The sequence below is a fragment of the Apteryx rowi genome, unplaced genomic scaffold (genome assembly GCF_003343035.1).
Source record: "Apteryx rowi isolate R43461 unplaced genomic scaffold, aptRow1 scaffold_356, whole genome shotgun sequence".
Taxonomy (NCBI): domain Eukaryota; kingdom Metazoa; phylum Chordata; class Aves; order Apterygiformes; family Apterygidae; genus Apteryx; species Apteryx rowi.
In genome coordinates this window covers 431,667-449,847 of record NW_020450041.1, presented here as the reverse complement: position 1 = coordinate 449,847, position 18,181 = coordinate 431,667, and the positions used below count along the sequence as shown (strand labels likewise).

Genomic DNA, 18,181 nt, shown 5'->3' with positions numbered 1-18,181 from the left:
GGTGCGCTGGGCACCCCGGCGCGGACACGGGTGGGCGCAGCGTGGGGCAGCCCCGCGGCGCTGTCACTGCTGCTGCTGCTGCTGCTGCCGCGCGAGCAGCCCCCATCCGTCCCGCGACGCAGGCGTGCGGCTCCCCGGCAGCRTTGCACGGCGCTGCCAGAGCTGGGATCCGCAGGAAAAGCAGCCGGGTGGAGCAGTGTGGTGTCGTGGACCCAGGCAGCCGGGCTCTGGGCTTGCTCCCGGCTCCGGTGGCGATTTTTATTATGGGTATCTAACCCTCACGGTTTGGGAAACGCATCTGGTGCTTGAGGAAGCAAGAAAGCAGACGCGTCTTTGAGGCTAAGCTGTGTCTTCCTCCACAGCTGCCCAAAGACGCCCCAGGTCCCCTGGCATTGGAGGCAAGAAAGCAAGGGCAGCTCTGGAACTGGACCCCGGAGCCTCCCACCCGAGCAATTTACCCCCCGGCCCCCCCGCTCCCGGCTGCGGCGCCGGTGCAGGTTGCGTTAAGCCCACACCAGGGTGGGCGGCATGCGGGAAAGCAGAGACCTCGCCTCGGGCCGTCTGCCCGCTGCGCGCTACCCGGACGAGCTTAATCGGTCTGTCCCGGCTCCTCAGCTCCCCCTTGTCCGGCTGTGGGCTCTCTGGGGCGGGCGCTGCTCTCCGTGGAGAAGGGTGCAGCACCCAGCACAGCGGGGGCCTGATTTCTGCAGGGGTCTGGGGGCACCGTTGTCTAGCGTATTCCAGTTGTAGGTTTATTTTAGACTCTTTGGCTCAGGCTTGAATAGGATACGGGGCCTTTCGCCGCTGCATCAGCTTGTAACTCAGGCCAAAGCGAAGGTGCCCAAACCGCGTTATCCTGAGCAGTGCGACGGCTTGTGTGAAATGAGTTGGTGGGTGCTCAGGTTATGCTGCTTAGTGCAGAGGGGGCCTCCTTGACAGCTTCAGCAGGTGAGCTGAAGGATGCAAGCTGTGAGCGTTTCTCTCCTGCCTTTTGTTGCTGCCTCTTCAGATCTGGCTGGAAGCAGATCTTTGTCAGGCCAAAGTCTTTAGAGGAAACTTGGCGCGCCCCAGCTCCACGCTGAGCCTTGGCCTTGGCTACGCCTTTGCTCTCCGAGGCTGGCTCTCCCTCGTGAAATTTCCCTCAAAGCCTCCAGGATTTCTCTTGTCTTTTCCCCCTCCAGCCACGAACAGCCCCAGGACAAGTCCCAAATAAATAAAAGCAGCAGCAGTCAGGCTGGAAACAGCTGGTTGCTATGGCAATTGGGCCTGCTCAGGATTTGCATAAGGCTGATGATTTTCATAGCACAGCCACATTTAAGGCAAGCGGGAGAAATTTCCATATTCCCAGCTCCGAGTCAGTTGGGGCGTGGGGGAGGCCAGGAGGGGGATATTTGAAATTCAAATGAAGGTGATTAGGGTTTGAGGTTGGGTTATTTTATTTTTTTTCTTAAACATCCCATTATGGAAGAGGATAAAAAAGGATGGGGAGGGGAAAGGGGAACAAAAGGCTGGTTTGACTTGAATTAGAGGGGCAAAGGAAGAGCTGGTCTGATCTGCCTCTTGCCTCTGGTCTAAGAGAAGAGACTTGCCCTCTCCCAACACCTGCAGGTGAAATGTTTTCCGTGGGAACAACTGCTGCCCTCAGGTTTCCTTCTGGAAACTGCCCTAGTCTCCCACACTCCTTGTCCTGTTTTCTCCCCCCGTTTCCCACCCCACGTGAAGGTTATACCACGCTCGGAGCTGTGGTGGGACTAGAAGACGTGATTTCTTTGAGGCCTTGCTGACAAAGGAAAGGCGATTACAGGCGATTTAAGTGGGCTTCGTGGAAGGAGAGTTTGTACCACCCAGGGCTTTGCCTACAAGTTCTGCAAAAGTGTCTGCTCTAAGTGTCGGGAACAGTATAGTGATATCCATGACTTGATATTCACTTGGGTCTCCAAAGTGAATTGAAATACTGAGGAATTTGTTTGATATTGAATATCTTTTCTGTTTAATAGAACCACATATTTTTCAGTGCAGGTTAGCATTTTGTGTCCTTTACAGCTTGTGGGTCAAGTGTTGTTTATAGTTATGATGAATTATTGCCGCTTTTTTCTTTACTCACTCTTGGGTGATCTTTCAACTTTCCATGTGGTTTGAGGTGAGAGAGTTGATTCTTGTATCAGTTAATGGTAACAAGTTAATTTCTCAGCTTCTAGAAAATGTACAGTGGAAGGTATTCTGCGGCTAGCCTGCTTTGTCAGTCTCTAACGGCATTGTGCTTTATCAGCTGAAGTGCTAAAATGCTTTGGGATAGGTGAGATTAATCTTAATTTTAGACACACAATACTTTGATGCCGAAGTCTGACCTACTCACCCCAGGCACCTTGTAAAGTCAATGATGAAAATCGGTATCTCCAGAAGGTGATTCATGTCTCTGCTGTCTATTTTGGGGGTGAGTTGAGTTGCCCTCTGGAAGCGCCTGCTTCCCTTCCTTGGTTGTAAAGGGAGCCTAGAGCAACTGGCTCAGAATTAGACACCTAAAAGTTAGACATCTAAGCCCAGGCAGCTGAATCCCCTGTCTGGTGTCTGCCTGACACTCTTCCTCCATCTTTGTTTAGCTGTTCTGAATTTCCCTCCCAAATGCATACTGTAAAAAACTGATTCCCTGTGGGAATTCCCCAACACCTGTTAAAGATGGAAATCACTTTCTAATTCCCTGTCCTTTCTGCACAGCCAAGATCAAACTGTGAGTTGAATTAAGTGTGTAGCTGGGTGGAAAGGGGAAAAAAGTGAGCATTCTGGCTGCGGCCCTGTTCTTGTCATCAGGCGGGAAGCCATGGGTGGCTGTCACTCACCATAGGTGACATCTGCATGTTACTGCATGTGTTTGCCTTGCTAAGATGAAGGTGCGCTGCAATCTTGATTTTACTTTTTCCCATTATGGTGCTTTTATCCTCAAGTGCTGGACTGGCTCAGCGGCTTTCAGTGGGAATCGTGTCAGTTCTGATAGAGCGTTTGTATTTGGTTTTAATAGTAAACAAAGCATTCCAGGTGGGGGGAATAACAGCGGGTGGGGGGAAATCCATCCGGAACTGCTCTGCTGCTCCCATCCCCAGAGAAACCTCCCCAGGCAAACTCGCACCAGATCTGATGCCAGTGCTATGCAAAGCAGCTGCCAGGTGAACCAAGGAGAGGAGCATAGTCCTTGTCTGCTGTGCTGCCGGGAGCCAGCTGAGCTTATCGCTGCCTTATTCCCTCTGTCCAGAACTCCCATAACGTGAGGAATGACAGCCTGTTCGACGGGGAAGCTCCCTGGAAGTGCAGAGCAAGGGGCTCAAAGCAATCTTTCTCCATTTAAATCCCAGGGCTTTCCCCGTTTGATGCAATTTAAGGAGGGAAGGACTGTGTCTAGCAGACTCTGGAGACTTTGGATCCCATTGTGTCTGGCTGGTGTAGCAAGAGGCAAGTTGTTGGCTGGCATGAAGCTCCACCAAAATTAGTGGAGTTCTGGCAGTTTACAGCAGTTGAGAATCTGCTGCCACTTACACTTTCCTTTCTTTTTATCTCCTGGAGCTAAAAAAGATTAAATCTTAAGTGCAGATCCTTGCTGTTTGAACAGCCCGTTCATTTAAGGAGAGAAATGACTACTTCAGTATGGGTCTAATCTCGGTCCCCTGAAACAGGGAGGAAACTGGGACTGTTTTTAATACATTTGTAGGAAATTTTTATTGATTTAACTGAAAGAAGAGAGTCGTTGTCCTTATCACACCCAAACAGTGGCTTGCAGCTGAAATTATCTTAATTCTACTTGACTTGCAAGTTTTTACTGAAATAGAAAAAGATGAGAATTGTTTGCAAATCAATCTGTGCACAAACACTCACTGGTCCTGCTGAAAAGCTGAAGAGATTTGTGTATCCAGTTCCCATTTACATAACCACTGGGAGTAGAAATCACCTCGCCCAATTTTAAATATCTCACTATTGGACATCTAAGTCTTAACTAGTTGCCCCGGGGTCCCTTTGTAGGCAATAAAGAGAATAGTCATCTCCAGAGGGCCATTCGTCTCAGCCTAAGATAGGCGTCTAAGATAGGTCAGATGAATGGCCTCTGGAGGTGCCTATTGCTCTTCGTTGTCTACCAAGACAGCCTGGGGCAGTTAGCTCAGACTTAGACGCCCCAGATACGACTGATTTAATGTCAGTCTCTCATGTGTATTTCCAGCATGTTCCATTGTCGCAAAATACCTGGTTGAGGTGCTCTCAGACAGCCCCCAATTTGAGTTGGGTGGTGCAAGAGAACATAGCTTAGGACTTAGAGCAAGCTGTGTCAAGGCTTGTAGGAGAAGCAGTAGAGAAAAAGAAAGCTAGGAGCCTATCAGCTGCATTTGATTATGCAGGGAGAGAAAATTAAAAGACAGGAAGCTTAGAACAGGAAGAAAGAACGTGCTGAAGAATTTAGACCTTGGTATTTTGAACCCACTGTGTTTTTGGCAGTTGTGTTTGGAGAGTTTGGCTCCAGCAGTGGTAAAGATGTGAAGTGAAATGCTGCTCCAGCTGTGGATCTTAAGTTCCAAGTGCTGGGGTGTATGATGGGTGACTCAGACCCATCATCACTGGAACCTAGGGATTTCCCTCAAGGTCTTTGAATCCTGCCTCATCAACATGTTGCATTTGAACGTGAGCAAAACTCCTCCAAGAAACCAGAAGATTACCTTTTACTTCCTGTTCTGTTTTAGCAACCAGGAACTTTATTTCCTTCTTCTCTCCTTCTTGCCTTTCTTCCCTTTAGCTACTGCCTTTAGATCACATCAACCCCCCCGTGGGTTTCAAAGGAAGAAAGAGCAGGCCTTGAAGATCATCACACAGTCCTGCTCAGGTGTGTGGATACAGATTGTGATCATCTATTAACACTATCGGCATTCCCATCATTTATATGTGCAGTTGTTGGCTCTTGGGGCTTAGAGCTGGAACGCAATGAATGAACAAATTCCTCAGGCAGGAGCAGCTGTAGAGAGGTGGTCAGGGATGGTTGCAGCAAGAGGAATGGGGAGCATGGAAGCACGTGGCAAATGGGAGGTTGTAGCAGGAGTAGGGAATTACATGGAAGAAGATAAAGACCTGAGATTGGGAAGAGAAAAAGCTTTGAAAAGTGGGTTGGGAGGAAGACAGGAAGCAAGGGCAGGTTCTAGCACAGCAGAAATGCAGGCAGGCTGGGGAAGAAGACAAAAGGCTGGATCTGGGCTGAGTTGCAGGACATGAGAGGAAAATAGGGGAGATTTCAAGGCATAAAGAGGAAGGACAATGAAGCCATCGGAGAAGGTCAGCAACAACACGTTCTGCTAAGAAGTAGCACCCTGATATTGTCCCATAACAAAGACCTACAGCTCAGCCGAACAAGGGTGACAAAGGCACCTTAGTTTCCATTGTCAGTGCTGTTAACATGGCGGATAAAATCTCCAGAACAGTTTCTAGATAGCAGAGGACAGGGTGACATGAAATTGTTATGGGGTTTTCTTGTACTGAATCTAAAGGTATTTTACCATCTATGAATAACTGTTCCAAGTACACTCCTGGTGAAAATCTCAAAGAAACATGCTGATTCACCTGGGAATGTTATGTGTATGGTGCAAGCAGAAAAACTGTGCACTAGATTAGGGCAGAGGCTTGTTCAGTCAAAAGCAAGTCAGTGGAAGAGTTGGATCTGTACTTCTGCCTGCACAGCTTCTCTTTCCCCCTTCCCGACTTTTTGCTAGAGACAGACATGAACTCCCAGAAAACATGATGTGTTGAAGCTTGATCAGATCACAAGGCATGGGCTATTCTTTATGGGGAACGTTACACTGGAAGAAACAGGAGGAGGAGGAGGCCTCAGGGACTTGTGCCAGGGGGATATGAACTATTTAAGACTATTTATCACAAACTCAGTTGGGCTGGAAGAGAGTGGCTTAGGGAATGGATTGCAAAAGGAAGGGGTTTCTTGGGGTTGCCTTTGCAACTAAAGAGGCTTTGTGGAATCCCTTAAAGCATTCATATCTGTAGTGTATAGCCTTTCCTCTGTGATGTTCTTGATGAATTTGGCAGGTATCATTTGGGGGGAAGAATGTTTATCATCAAAGGGGAATGAGTGAGGGCCTGTGCGGTACCTTCAGGCTGAAACCTGTCTGATTTTCCCCCTGTGCCTGCCAATCTCTTTTGGAATCAAGGAGACGCCTCTTTAGCACAACCCCACAGCACCCTCTGTTCCTTTAGATATCCTGTAATTACTCAGTACCACACGGGTTCCTGAAGCTCCCTGGTTAACAGCCTCGGCCACCTGTTTGCTAGCCTCTCGCACAGTTAGCTTTTGCTTTATGTATAACGTCTTGCTTCTGGATTTCCCTGGAGATTTGTAACGTCCTCCAGCTCACCTCCGCTGGAATCTCCCTTTCAATCAGTAAGCTTTTCCCCACCCTTGCTGTTTGGCCAGGTATCTCCAGGCAGAGGCAGTTCTGTTTATTTCAGCAAAGAGCTAGTATCACCAAAGGTTGCTAAAGCTGCCTTCGTATGTCCGTTATTGCTTTTGCACTGCCTTCACCTTCCTGCTCCTCTCCCTGCTCTTACAGTAAACTTAGCTGGACTAGCAGCACGTCTTCAATTATGTTTGTCTCAAGTTCTGTAGAGTCTAGATYGATGCTGACTGTCATTAATACTGAGATCTTTTTCTGTTTGTTTCATTGTAGGAAGTGAGCAGAATGGGCTGGAATTTAACAGGCAGGTAAGATTCTCCCTGGGTTACCAGGTATTCCCTTGCTTTCTTGAATTACAGTGTTTAAATTGACTGTTTTGCTGGGTCCTGAGGAACTACTGCTAAGAGATAAAGTGTTAGTTAATAAGCTACCGTTAAACAGACCACATAAGTAAGTCCTTCCTAATTCCCCCTGTGGGACAGAATGACACATTGTACTTCTGGTTTCCAGGCCTTCCTATTTCCTTGAAGTTTGGCTGATTATAGAGTTTCTTTAAATCACCATTTGCTGGAGGCTTTTTCTGGCTTTTTAATTTTTTCCACTGTCATTTAGAAACAAAAGGGCCCGCAGTTACACAGGGGAACATGCAAATCCCACCCCAAAGCTCCTTGCATTTGTACTGCATGTGACACTGGCGCTGAAAGCACTGTGGTATGCAAGACTGAGAGCACAGGGCTGACTCACAGGAGTATCAGCAAGGACTGAAGATGAGGTGGTTTGAGGTCTTGGAGTACCTGGGTCAAGACCAGGCCTGCCTGCAACAGCAGATTCCTCTTTGCAAGAGAGTGGGGAAAGGGACAGTAGATAAATGCAAGTGTTTCTGAAAACCAGGGGAGCACAGCCCCAGTTACAAATAAATGTGAGAGTCTGGAGAACTGCTGTCTTTGCTGTGGTAGCTGGTCTCTATCCTCCTGCTGCTTGCAGCTAAAAGCAACTCCTATCTCACTGACTGCCTGGAGGTTCTCAGAGGTGGCTGTAAGGAAATCCCTGAGTCCTAAACCAGAATTGCAGGAGGAGGCAGGTGTGAGCCCTCCAGAGAGTATTGATCTTGAGTCTGTGCAGAGGCATGAGAAAACGCTCTGAGCCCAGAACTGAGGGCTGCTGCGGCCGTCAGTGGTGTTGGACTGAGACCTTGTAAACAGAAGGGGCATGTCCAGAGCGCTAGCCCACTGACCCGCGACAGGGCTCTGGGGGGTGGCCAGGGAGCTGGAGTGAGGAAAGCAGATGGGGCTGTACCTTCATGGGCAAACACTAGTGTTTAAAGCAGATGTTGGCACTCTAACAGTTCAGCAGCCTTCCTGCCTCCAGTTTTACGTTCCTCGGGTTCAAGGGTTGTGATCCTTTGCAAAGGCTCTCTGCCGACAGCAGGTGGGCAGCTGAAGCCTCTCCCCGTGACTTTTCTGTCCTCCAAGTTTGCCTTGGTGGCTCTTTGTCTGACAGATGTCAGCAGGCTCCTGTTTGTTTGTTTGGTTTGGCTGCTCTGCTTTTGGGTGGGTTGTAACTTCCTATCAAAGGTGTCTTAACACGTTCAGCCATCTTCCAGGTTTTTGGAAAACCCAGCTGAAAACAAAAAGTCTTGTGTCTCCAGCTCTGTGGATTGCAGAGCCCAAAGCACAGGCTTTCTACATGCCAGGAGAAGAATCCAATCTGCTCATAACTAGTGATAAAAGAAAATTCCCTCAAGATAGAAATAAGCTATGAAAGTACAAGATCGTTACATGTTGCAAACTTTTCCTATGGCAACATCACAAAGATGTTAAAACTGGATCCTCGGCTGAGGTCAATCAAGGAAATGTTATTGACTGGTGAAGCAGTCAGTGCTGCTTTACACTAGCTGATGATTTGACCCATTATCTCTAAGGTCCTAGTCCTCTGCGTGCCACTGAATGAGAGGATGCTGGTAAACTCTTGGGGACAGATAGCCTCAAAGTCTGTAGGATTTGAGCCAGAGTCTGCTTGATAGAGATGTCCTCCTCCCACAGAGACTGGGGTTTTATGACAATCTTTTGCCATGTTCTCTTCCCCCTTTTGTTTTCCTCCTTCCACTGTGTGGTCTTTTCATTTATGCCAGCACATAGCTGCATAGGAAACCTGACTGGGGACTGACTGAGGTTTAAAAAGCAAAAGTCTGGGAACAAGCACATTTTAATAGGTTTTTTTGAAGCTGTGTTGATTCCCCAGAACATCAGTAGAGTCCACAGAAGGGGTCTTGTGGTGATGTCAGTGATGGGGTTATAAGAATTTCATGTGAGTGGACATAGGTATGTGTAAACAGGCCTGAAGGGAGTGTGGCTCTTTGTCTCCCTCTCTTGGCTAGTCCATGTGTCTACTTGAGCCATTATTATTATTATTATTATTTTAAATGAGAATGAGCCCAAATGCACACAGATGATACTTTCAGGTTTCAGGCTGACCTCAGCAATTGGTGAATTTATCTTCAGTTCAGCAAATACGTTTGAAATGATGAGAAGGAAGAGCAGGGATATGGAAATATCAAAGCGTTTTCATGTAAAATCAGGTGCTGAGCTTCTTCATTAGGGGTGGAGGTTGATGGGATTTTTAATTTTGGTTTGGGGTTTGGGGTTTTTTTTTGTTACCTTGCTGTTCAAGTTTTCAAACTGAAGCCAGCGAAGCATGGTTTGAAACAGAACTAGGGACTGAATGTAAGAGCTGCTGAGCTCTCTTTGACTTTATTTGGAGTGCTGGGCACTAATCACTTTGAAGATCATAAATCTCACATCATTTAAGCCTCTCCCCCAGTCTTTGTAGATGTCCTACATTTCAGGTCTGCCTCCCTCCCATGTTACGCTCCAGGCAGGAAGAGAAGGGTGGAGTGACCTGGTTAGACCCCTTACTTGCCTACCGATTCCCTCCTGCGGCTGCTCTTACCCTGAAAACGGGGAGGGAAACTCTTGTGGAGTTTGAGGTTTTCTTGCAGTTTGTGGGTCAGCCCTGCTCTTTATGAGAAAGCTGCCTTCTGATCCCTCAACCTATTTGGCAAACACTTCTTCCCCCCTCCCCTCTTCAAACTCTCCTCCCACCTGGATGCAACAGTAATTTGTATGTGAATGAGAGGGGAAAGGGTGTGTATGGAAAAAGAAGCATCTTCTGCCTTGCCTATCTGGTTTGGCTTTTTATTTAGTGAGTCTAATGCCAGTTGTTTCCTGTTATATCAAGGGAAATGCAAAGAGACAACAATAAACTTTCACCTTCAGTGCTGGCAACCTGGATAGGGACATCTGTTTCTTGATGGTTTGGGATCCTGTCCAGAGTGTGTCAGGGAGAGAAGTCAGTAACTCAGCAAATGCGGCTTCAGAGCCTTGCAATAAAAGGGCATCAAGTGGGACCTGGGAAAGGTCTGACTGAAAGTGTCAAAATCAGGACTTTTGCTTGGTATAATGTGGAGATGCTCTCACCAGGTGATGCTGCCATGGTCTTATGAGGTCTTGTTTGTTTTATTTCCGCATGGGTATACGTTGTGTGCAGCCTTTAAGGAAACATTGCATTGTTTGTTTTCGTAGATCACACTGAAGAAAGCTTTTGTAGGGAGCCAGGTAATTTACCCTTTGTCTGGAGTCAATCCCTGAGATAATGCTGCTTTCTGGAATACACACACTGAGCTAGGGCTGATGGTTTGGGAAGACAACAGTGGTTGTGTGCTCGGTGTGAGCATAGTCCAGCATACAGTGCTATGCTTCATGCATCGATCTGCAGTCAGAGTAGGAAAAGACTCAGATTCTGAACCACTGATTTATTTTCCAAAAATGATGTGTAGGATTGTCATCTGTTAGTCCTTAGAGCAAGGCAATCTCTGAGTGCCAGCGCAAAATGAAGGCTCAGGTCTCCTCTCCTTCCAGAGGAGGGAATGAGAGGTCCTCTCCAAGCCCCTTCATGCCCTCAAGCACTGAGCTGCACTCTAGTGCTAGAAGGGAATAAGCCCCTTTTGATGTAAGGCTGAAGAGTTATGCATGACCAGTATGGGAAAGGCTTAGAAGTATCTGCGCGTGCTCTGTATCCAAGTATGACATGCAGTTTCATTCCAGCAAAAGGTAAATCCATGCAGACAGGTTGTCATTTGTTTAATGATAATGACAGGTTTGATATTTGTACCAATATAAATGTGATCCTGCCGTGAGACCTTGCAGTATTTAGAACAGACAGGCAGGCACTAGTGTGCTTGAGCAGCCCAGGACTGAGCACAGCTTGAATTTTCCTGTTGGTTCTTTACTCCTATCACTTTATTTTCTTTGTTTTACACACATCATGAGGTGTAATAAGGATACATTCCTTTCCTACAAGCCTTCCAGAAATAGGGTTTTGGGAAGGCTTTACCTGGAAAAAGGAGGTGGCTTGGAGGTGTATTGCTGGTGCAGGAGATCTTCAGAGAATAAAGGAAAGCATACAGAGTAAAAGAGAGAAACACGATTTGTGTTTGAAGTGGCCTGGTATTTCATATGCACATTAACTCAACACTTAAATTGGCACATTGAGACCTGCACATTGCCATTCTGACTGTTGCGTATGACTGTAAGGGACACGTTTCAAAGCCCCTCTGTTCCAGTGGTCAGTCAGCAGTAAATAATTGAGCCGCTGAAGACTCCAAATCAGTAGGACTTGCGTAGATTTTTTGGCCAATTGAGTGTGTCTGCTAGTGTTTCCCAAAAGAGCAGTGAGAGGCTAGGGCCTCTGAAAAATTCCTCCCTTCCAAAACCGAGTGAAGCATCCTGTATGTTAGGATCCCTTGCCTCCTGCAAGTGGTGCCAAAGGGGAAGCCCCCTCAGGAGCCGGTTAGCTCCTAGGTCATCTTCCAGCCCTGTTCATGTCTGACAGAGTCATTGTCCAAGGGAACTTAAATTTCTGAGTTTTACTTGGGGTTTTCAACTGTTGTTTTGAGGGAGAAAGTGAAAATTGTCTCAGATCTTCACAGCTGATGTCTGTAGACATAGGATGTGAGAAAGGAGAGTGGGCAAACTGCATCTGAAATCTAAAATCACTTCTGGCCTTTTTTCAGTGTCATTAATAACACTTTAACCTTGTTTGGTACTTTCCACCCACATGTCTGAAGGTACTTTGCTAATGAATTTAGCATCCCAGTGCCTCCGGAAGGTAGGGAGGTGTTTAACCCTGTCTTACAGATCAGGCAGGCAGAGACCGACTGCCTGGCTTTTTCCAAAGATGCTGAGCACTGTGATTGCAGTTGAAATCAGTGGATGCTTTATAGGACAGTTGCCTGTGGACATTGAGGCATATTGTAATCCAGGGACTTGCTCCCTGGTAGAGCTGGGATATGGACTCAGATTCTCTGATTCATAGTCTTGTGCTCAACCACAGACAAGTTCTTCCTCCCCTCCATCCTTTTGAAGGTGGAAAGAAGGGCCCAACTTGCTAGGTAGTTTATTATTAATATCTGGGATGCAAAACTCCCTGCAGATTTAATTTCACTCAATCAGGGCTTCCCTTCCCCTAGGGTTCTCTTCTCATAGTTTTTCATTCCACTTTGTGTTCCCACCTCCCCCTAATCTCATGTGTTCCCCGTATGTCATTTGTGTTCCTGCTTGACTTTTCCCTGTGGGTAGTTCAGGTTTCAGTCTGCCCCCCAGATTTCCATTCCAGTCCTGTTTTGCCCTCCTCTCAAGGGGAGGTTCACATTCTGCTTCCTTCTTCCCTCTGGGGATCAATTCAGATCTCGCTCTCTCTTCTTCTCTGCATTGCCCCAGGGTATCAGCCTAAGTCTTGCATCTACTTTTCATCTCTTGAGCCTTCACCGACTGGAAATCAGCCCAGCTGTCCATATCTGCCTTGACTGACACTGGATCTAAGCTGAACACCTCCTTGGCCTTCCCTTTTGAAGTTTCCTTGCTCCGTCCTAGGGATAGACTGATTGCATAAATTTGTATTTGTGTGTTGGTTCTTCATTGAAATGCAGCCCTTTGGGAAATCATCAGAGAAAGCCCTGGCTTGAGGGAAAGTCCTCTGTTTCTATATATGGCACTGTTTTGCTTAGGACAGATATGTAGAGGAACCTCTTCTTCAAGCTAGTTTTGTTCTGGCGCCTTGCAGAGGGCCTCAGATGAGATTGCTGGGAACAAATTCCAAAACCTGCCAGTGAGCCTCTGGGGAAGCTAATGGGGGAGGCAGGGGGTGAAAGTAGGAGGAAGGATTTGAGCTTTTTTTTTTTCCTGAGAGATGGACTAAACTAATTCTATGTTAGCCAATAACAATTGACAACAAACCAGCATCACTTCCAAGTTGGCTGGATTCTACCTGCTTCCTGAGATCCAACTGCAGCCCGCTGAAAAAAATCCTGCTTTCCTCCTCCAGGCTTCTAAAGAGCAACCTATATTTATAAGTTATTTTGTACACTTGCTGCCTTGGTCCAGTGGCAATATATCTTGTGCGGGAGCCAGCTGTTTCACAGCCGTCTTAGAGATGAGGGAGAGACAGACAGGTTGCCTCTCACCAGAGGATGAATTTGCGGACTTCATGCAAATTCCTTGCTCCGACTGGGCTCCTATCAACATTTACCTGGCTTGAGGGAAAGTCCTCTGTTTCTATATATGGCACTGTTTTGCCTAAGACGGACATGTAGAGGAACCTCTTCTTCAAGCTAGTTTGTTCTGGTAAATGTTTCCTGAGCTTGCAGGGGACAAGCCCTGGTTTCATGGAGCTGTCTGCGGGGACATAACAACTGTTTCCACAATAGAAACTAAGCTTAAGGCATGGTTGTCACTGTCAAGCCACTATTTAGGTTGTCCGGCACTTTTTTATGCCCTGAGTTTCATGAACTGCAGTGCACGGTTATGACTTCTCTGCCTACTGAAGAACGGCTCATCAGTAATAAGGAGAGGACTCTGAACTCTTGAAGGCCTTTCATCTGGTGAGCTCCAAGAATTCAATCAAAAGCCTGCACCACCCAGCAAGGGTGGGGCCCTACACCCATTTTGCAGAAGGGCAAGTCATAGCATAAAAAGGTGAAGGCAATGGGGTTTCAAGCAAGGCCTCTAATTTTGGAAGCCTGACATCAGTGTGCACTTTTTCTCTTCCCAGAGGTGCTAATGTGCTAGTGCTCCATGTGAAATCAGTGGGCTGAACCAGAGCTGCCCAATCCCTTAGGAAGCAGACAGTGGGGTTTCCCTAGAGAGAAACCTTCTCAACCTACTTCCCCAGCACAGGGAAGTTGCCCAGAGCCAGAGATGGAAGCTGAGAACTGGTTCTGAGCTCCCTCTTCCCCTCAATCACTAGACTTTATTCCCTCCACTTGAAATGAAAGACTATGCAATATTCTCCAGCAAAGTTGATCTTTCTCACTCTCCCTTTCTTTTTTAATTATATTACTTCTGTGTTTAATGCAATCCCTCTAGCTGCTCTTCTTGTGTCCCAGTCCCCTGGGGCACAGCAATGGGTGCCAAAACTATCCTGAACCAATCAGAGAAACCTGCGGAGCTGGGAGAAAGCCAGCTCCAGTCACGGGAGCTGGCTGACTCCAAGTTAATTCCTTTCGAAAGTGGGATGTGGTGGAAAGCGCCTTGCTACCGAGGGGTACGTGCGCCATGATTCCTGTGTCTCGCCGGCAGGCACTGCTCTGCCCTCCTCGTGGATGACTGACCCAGGGACATCGGTACTGTGCAGCAAGGAGGCAGTGCCAGGTATTTAGACGGTTTCTTACTGGCCCACAGCACAGAGAACACAGAGCAAGCCCAGTCTTCTCCGACTACCCAGAGATCTATGGAAAGGGGAAAATCTTCGTGCAGGGAATTTGGAGAACATTTAAGGGACTGATCCTGGCCCCAGCGAAGCCCAGTAAGGCAGCTTTGCTGCTGACTTCAACAGGAACATGACTAGGCTCCAAGGAACCTGTGCGAGCATGCAAGAGGGCATGGGAGAAGCCATGAAGACTACTGTGTGTGAAATCGGACTGATAAGGAAAGGGGCAGGGATGCAACCCAGGGTGGGAGCAGAGGAGATAAGCACGAAGGTGTAGGCAGAGGTGGAGTTCTGGAGAGCTTTGGAAGTTGGGCAAGTGAAATTCAGAGATGCAGGGAGCAATGCTGCAGCATATGAGAAGGCTGGGGCAGAAGGGCAGGACCTCCAGGCTGGGGATGGCTAGGGAAGGGAGAGGCCTGGAGCAGAACTGTGGGAGAAATCAGAGGCTTTATGGTGGTGAAATTGTTTTCCATGCTTTGTTTGGAGATTCTCACCATTCTGACCAAGAAAATGGCACCTTCCCCTCCCCATTTTTTAAATACTTCCAACTTGGCATGTCCACAGGCCTTGGCAGAGAAGGCACCACACACTTGAGTACAAAGAGTAACACTGAAGATGCTGAAAATTGTTGTTTTTCAGTATCTTTTCACCAGTTCTGTGCTCTTTGAACATGGATTGCCATACGAAAGCACTCGCCAGCTTCTGTGCTTCTGAGTATCTCACAGACATGGCAGTCTTCAACGCAGAACTGCAGTTAGTCAGAATGTGTCTATCTGAGCACGCGCTAGCAGGAGCATAGCTATTCGGAGCAGATGTTCTCCCCACCTCCGTTTTTGTTTCTTCTCTCTCTTGACCAGCTCCTGCTTTTGAAGCCTGCTGGGCTACACGTGATTATTTTGAGGTTTGTCATTCAGCACACTGGAGAGAGGGGTGACTTCTTTCTTTCTCCTGTTCTATTTTTCAAAGCAAAAACACCAGGGAAATGCCATAGCAGAAAGCCTGTGATTGCAAAGCCGAGTGTGGTTCTGTTTGTTTTCCTTTGTGAGGCATGTAGCTCGGTTACGTTTAAAGTTTTGATTTTCCACCCCCACTCTTATTGCAGCTAAGGCACAACTGTTAACAACCTGGGCTGGAGCTCAGAGGATAAGGCATATCAGATCCGGCCTCAATTAATAAACTCAAAGGGCTCATAAAGCTGCGATGCAGGTGTGTTGAGGTTAGGGATTACATTTTAATATTTCAGTGTGCTGTCATTACTGAGCTTTGGGATGTAGTCTGTTTGGCATTCAGTGTGGGATTACTTCTGCTTCTGTCATCCTGACAGTTTCTGAAAATCCCACGCCTCAGTGTGAAAGGATATCAGAATTTATAGGTGAACATCATTGTACTGACATAAGGGTTTTCTTCCTTTTTCCTGGGTGTCTATTAAGCCTTGCTGTATGTGCAGGATAGTACATGTGGAAATAGTAATTGCAAGCCCATTATTATTATTGCTATAATTTATTATTAGTGTGTTTTTTATTTTATGGTGCCCACGTGTGCAGGTAATTCACAGAGAAGTGCACTTACGCCATTGGAAGGTGGGAAGGCTTAGTTAACTGCAATAGCCTTGGATCCAGTTTTGATGCCTGTTTCTATCATAAAACTTCCTCCCTTGACTTCAGGCGAATCACATTGGGGCAATTTCAGACAACCCTATTGTGTTAAATAGCACTTTGGGAGCAATTTCAGCCAAGTGAGAACCCTGCTGTTCTTTCTTGGTGAGGGGAAATTAATTCAGACCCTCTTAATTTTCTGTGCACCGGATTCCCTTCTATCCAGTGAAAGAGCCATACCACTTCAGGATGGGGGGGAGGGAGGGAAACGAGTAAGTCAAATTCTTAAACAATTGTGATTTGCTGACTGTGAGATAAGCCAGATGTGAAGGTAGATAAATATCTGTTTCAAAGAGGTTGCCATCTAAATAGAAACTACACAACAAGCATGATTGTTTTCTGCACCCAGATTTCGTCCTTACAGTAATAGTCACAGTTCCTGCCTAATAGCTGGTAACGGCGAAGGCTGACATGGCTTTAACAGCCTCAGTCTGGCAGGGGAGGGGGAACTGTGATCTAGCTTTGGGGAAAGCGTCCAAGCTGGGTGCTGAATCAGTCGGTCGGTCTCACCTTTGAGACGAGGATGACGGATCGGTATTAGCATTACATCAGAAGAGCTCATCAAAAGGAGGTGGCTTGGGGCTGTATTCAGGCTGCTGTTTTCGGTGTCTAATAGACGATGAAGAACAATTTAGATTGCCAGTGAGTAGTGACCCATTCAGCCGTAGATGCTTGGTTTACTTCTCGAATTGCTCATTGATCTCTTAAACACAGACGGTTCGTAAAGTATCTAAAGCCAACCCAGGCAGCGGAGCTGGGTTTATATTATACAAAGAGGGCTGCAGCCAAAGTCTTGTCCAACCAACGGCATCCAGCTGTCAGTTCACTGGATCAAATGTGGGTCAGTCGGTCAGTCTGTCTGTCTGTCTCAGAAGGGTAAGGCCTTCCACACGGTAAGATCAGAGATGCTAACAGGAATCTTTCCAACTTCCTCATGTAAGGCTGGATTTTACAGCTTTGCAATATGTCTGCAGGATGTTTTCATGAGCCTAATGTTTGCCAAAAGTTCACAGATCAGTTACAAAACAGATGTACTTTTTTTTTTCTCCCCTTCTTCCTACTGGTAAGGAAGAGTTTGTGCAGTAATTGCAGGCAGGTTGGGAGATGTTTTCTTCATAATTCTCCTTCTTATGAAATGTTTATGAAACACCTTCCACAAATCGGTTACGCAAGCAAGCTGAAGAGCTTTGATCATTTTCCATCGCCCTCAATATGTTTCTTAGTTTGTTTTGCTTTTTGTTTTTGTTTTTAGAACAGAGATAGGTAAGAAACAATCCATCGTTGGCCAGGCCCAGCAGACGCTCTAGCCAACGAAGGAAGGGATGCTATTTCCACCCAGTCACTGTTCCTGTGTTTTTCACTTTGTTTGCTTGGGGGCAGCTGACCCTATTTTAAGGCCGTGAAAACATCCACTTGAGATTTGCAAGTGTGATTCCTTTTCTATCCCAGAGAAGCCCTCGTTAGCTTTGCATACTGGTGCCGCCACCTGCCGTTACCTCCTCAAGAGGAGCTCTAAACTGCTCCCACCCCTGCCTGGAGACTCCCCTTCGGGCCAAGGGGCAGATGCCTGCAGATTTGCAGCTGACAATATAGGCTCTGTGCCTCTCTTCAGCTGTGAGCGAGCACGATATCTTTGCATTGCATCATTTCACCCACTGTTTTACAAGAGCATTTTTCCTTAGATTGCATAATTTCCCCAAATCAAATACGGTGGGAAGAAACCTATGTTTGTTTGCAATGACTTCTTGTTCCCTGTTCCCCCATCTGCCTTGATCACCATGAAAAACCAAGGTCCTGGACAGTAGGATTTGGTTAAGTTTAGTTAACTAAATCACTGTTGCTCAATTGCAGGGTGTTATCATGGGTCTCATGATATACCTAAGTGAGGTGATTCTGTGACAGTTTCAACTTTTTTGGTGTCTATAATGAAAATTTTCTCTCACATTTGTAGAATTTGCCTGCAAACGTGACTCAGATGCACTGAGAAACAAGAAGGCAACTTCTCTTGTTTTAATAATATGAAATTTACATTATTTTAAGGGAGTCTCATGATACTGAGCGGCCTCGCCCACAATGTGTGTGGTTTTTTGCGGGTTTTGGTTTTATTTTTTTTAACATACAGTTGGTAATAATGCTGGTCTAGCCAGGGAAAAAATGAAAGTGTAGGATTTGCATAAACCATCCCAAACGTTGGGTTTTGGATATATCCCGAACTTGCACTAATGAACAATTAGCCAGCTGCAGGCCTGTTGGGGAAAGGAAGAGGAGGGAGAAGTAAATTTGAGTCTAAAACCAATGAAAAAAGGGGCAGAGGAGAAGGATTTGTTGGGAACA

At 46.8% G+C, this 18,181-nt stretch overlaps 1 protein-coding gene across 1 annotated transcript in view; it reads left to right on the top strand.

Moving 5' to 3' along the window:
* The window catches only part of POU2F3 (POU class 2 homeobox 3), a 42,748-nt gene that overhangs the window by 9,805 nt on the left and 14,762 nt on the right, over window positions 1–18,181 (top strand). The window contains exon 4 of the mRNA XM_026073012.1: window positions 6,702–6,736. Coding sequence (XP_025928797.1) covers window positions 6,702–6,736 — 35 coding nt within the window. The remainder of the gene's footprint in view (window positions 1–6,701; window positions 6,737–18,181) is intronic.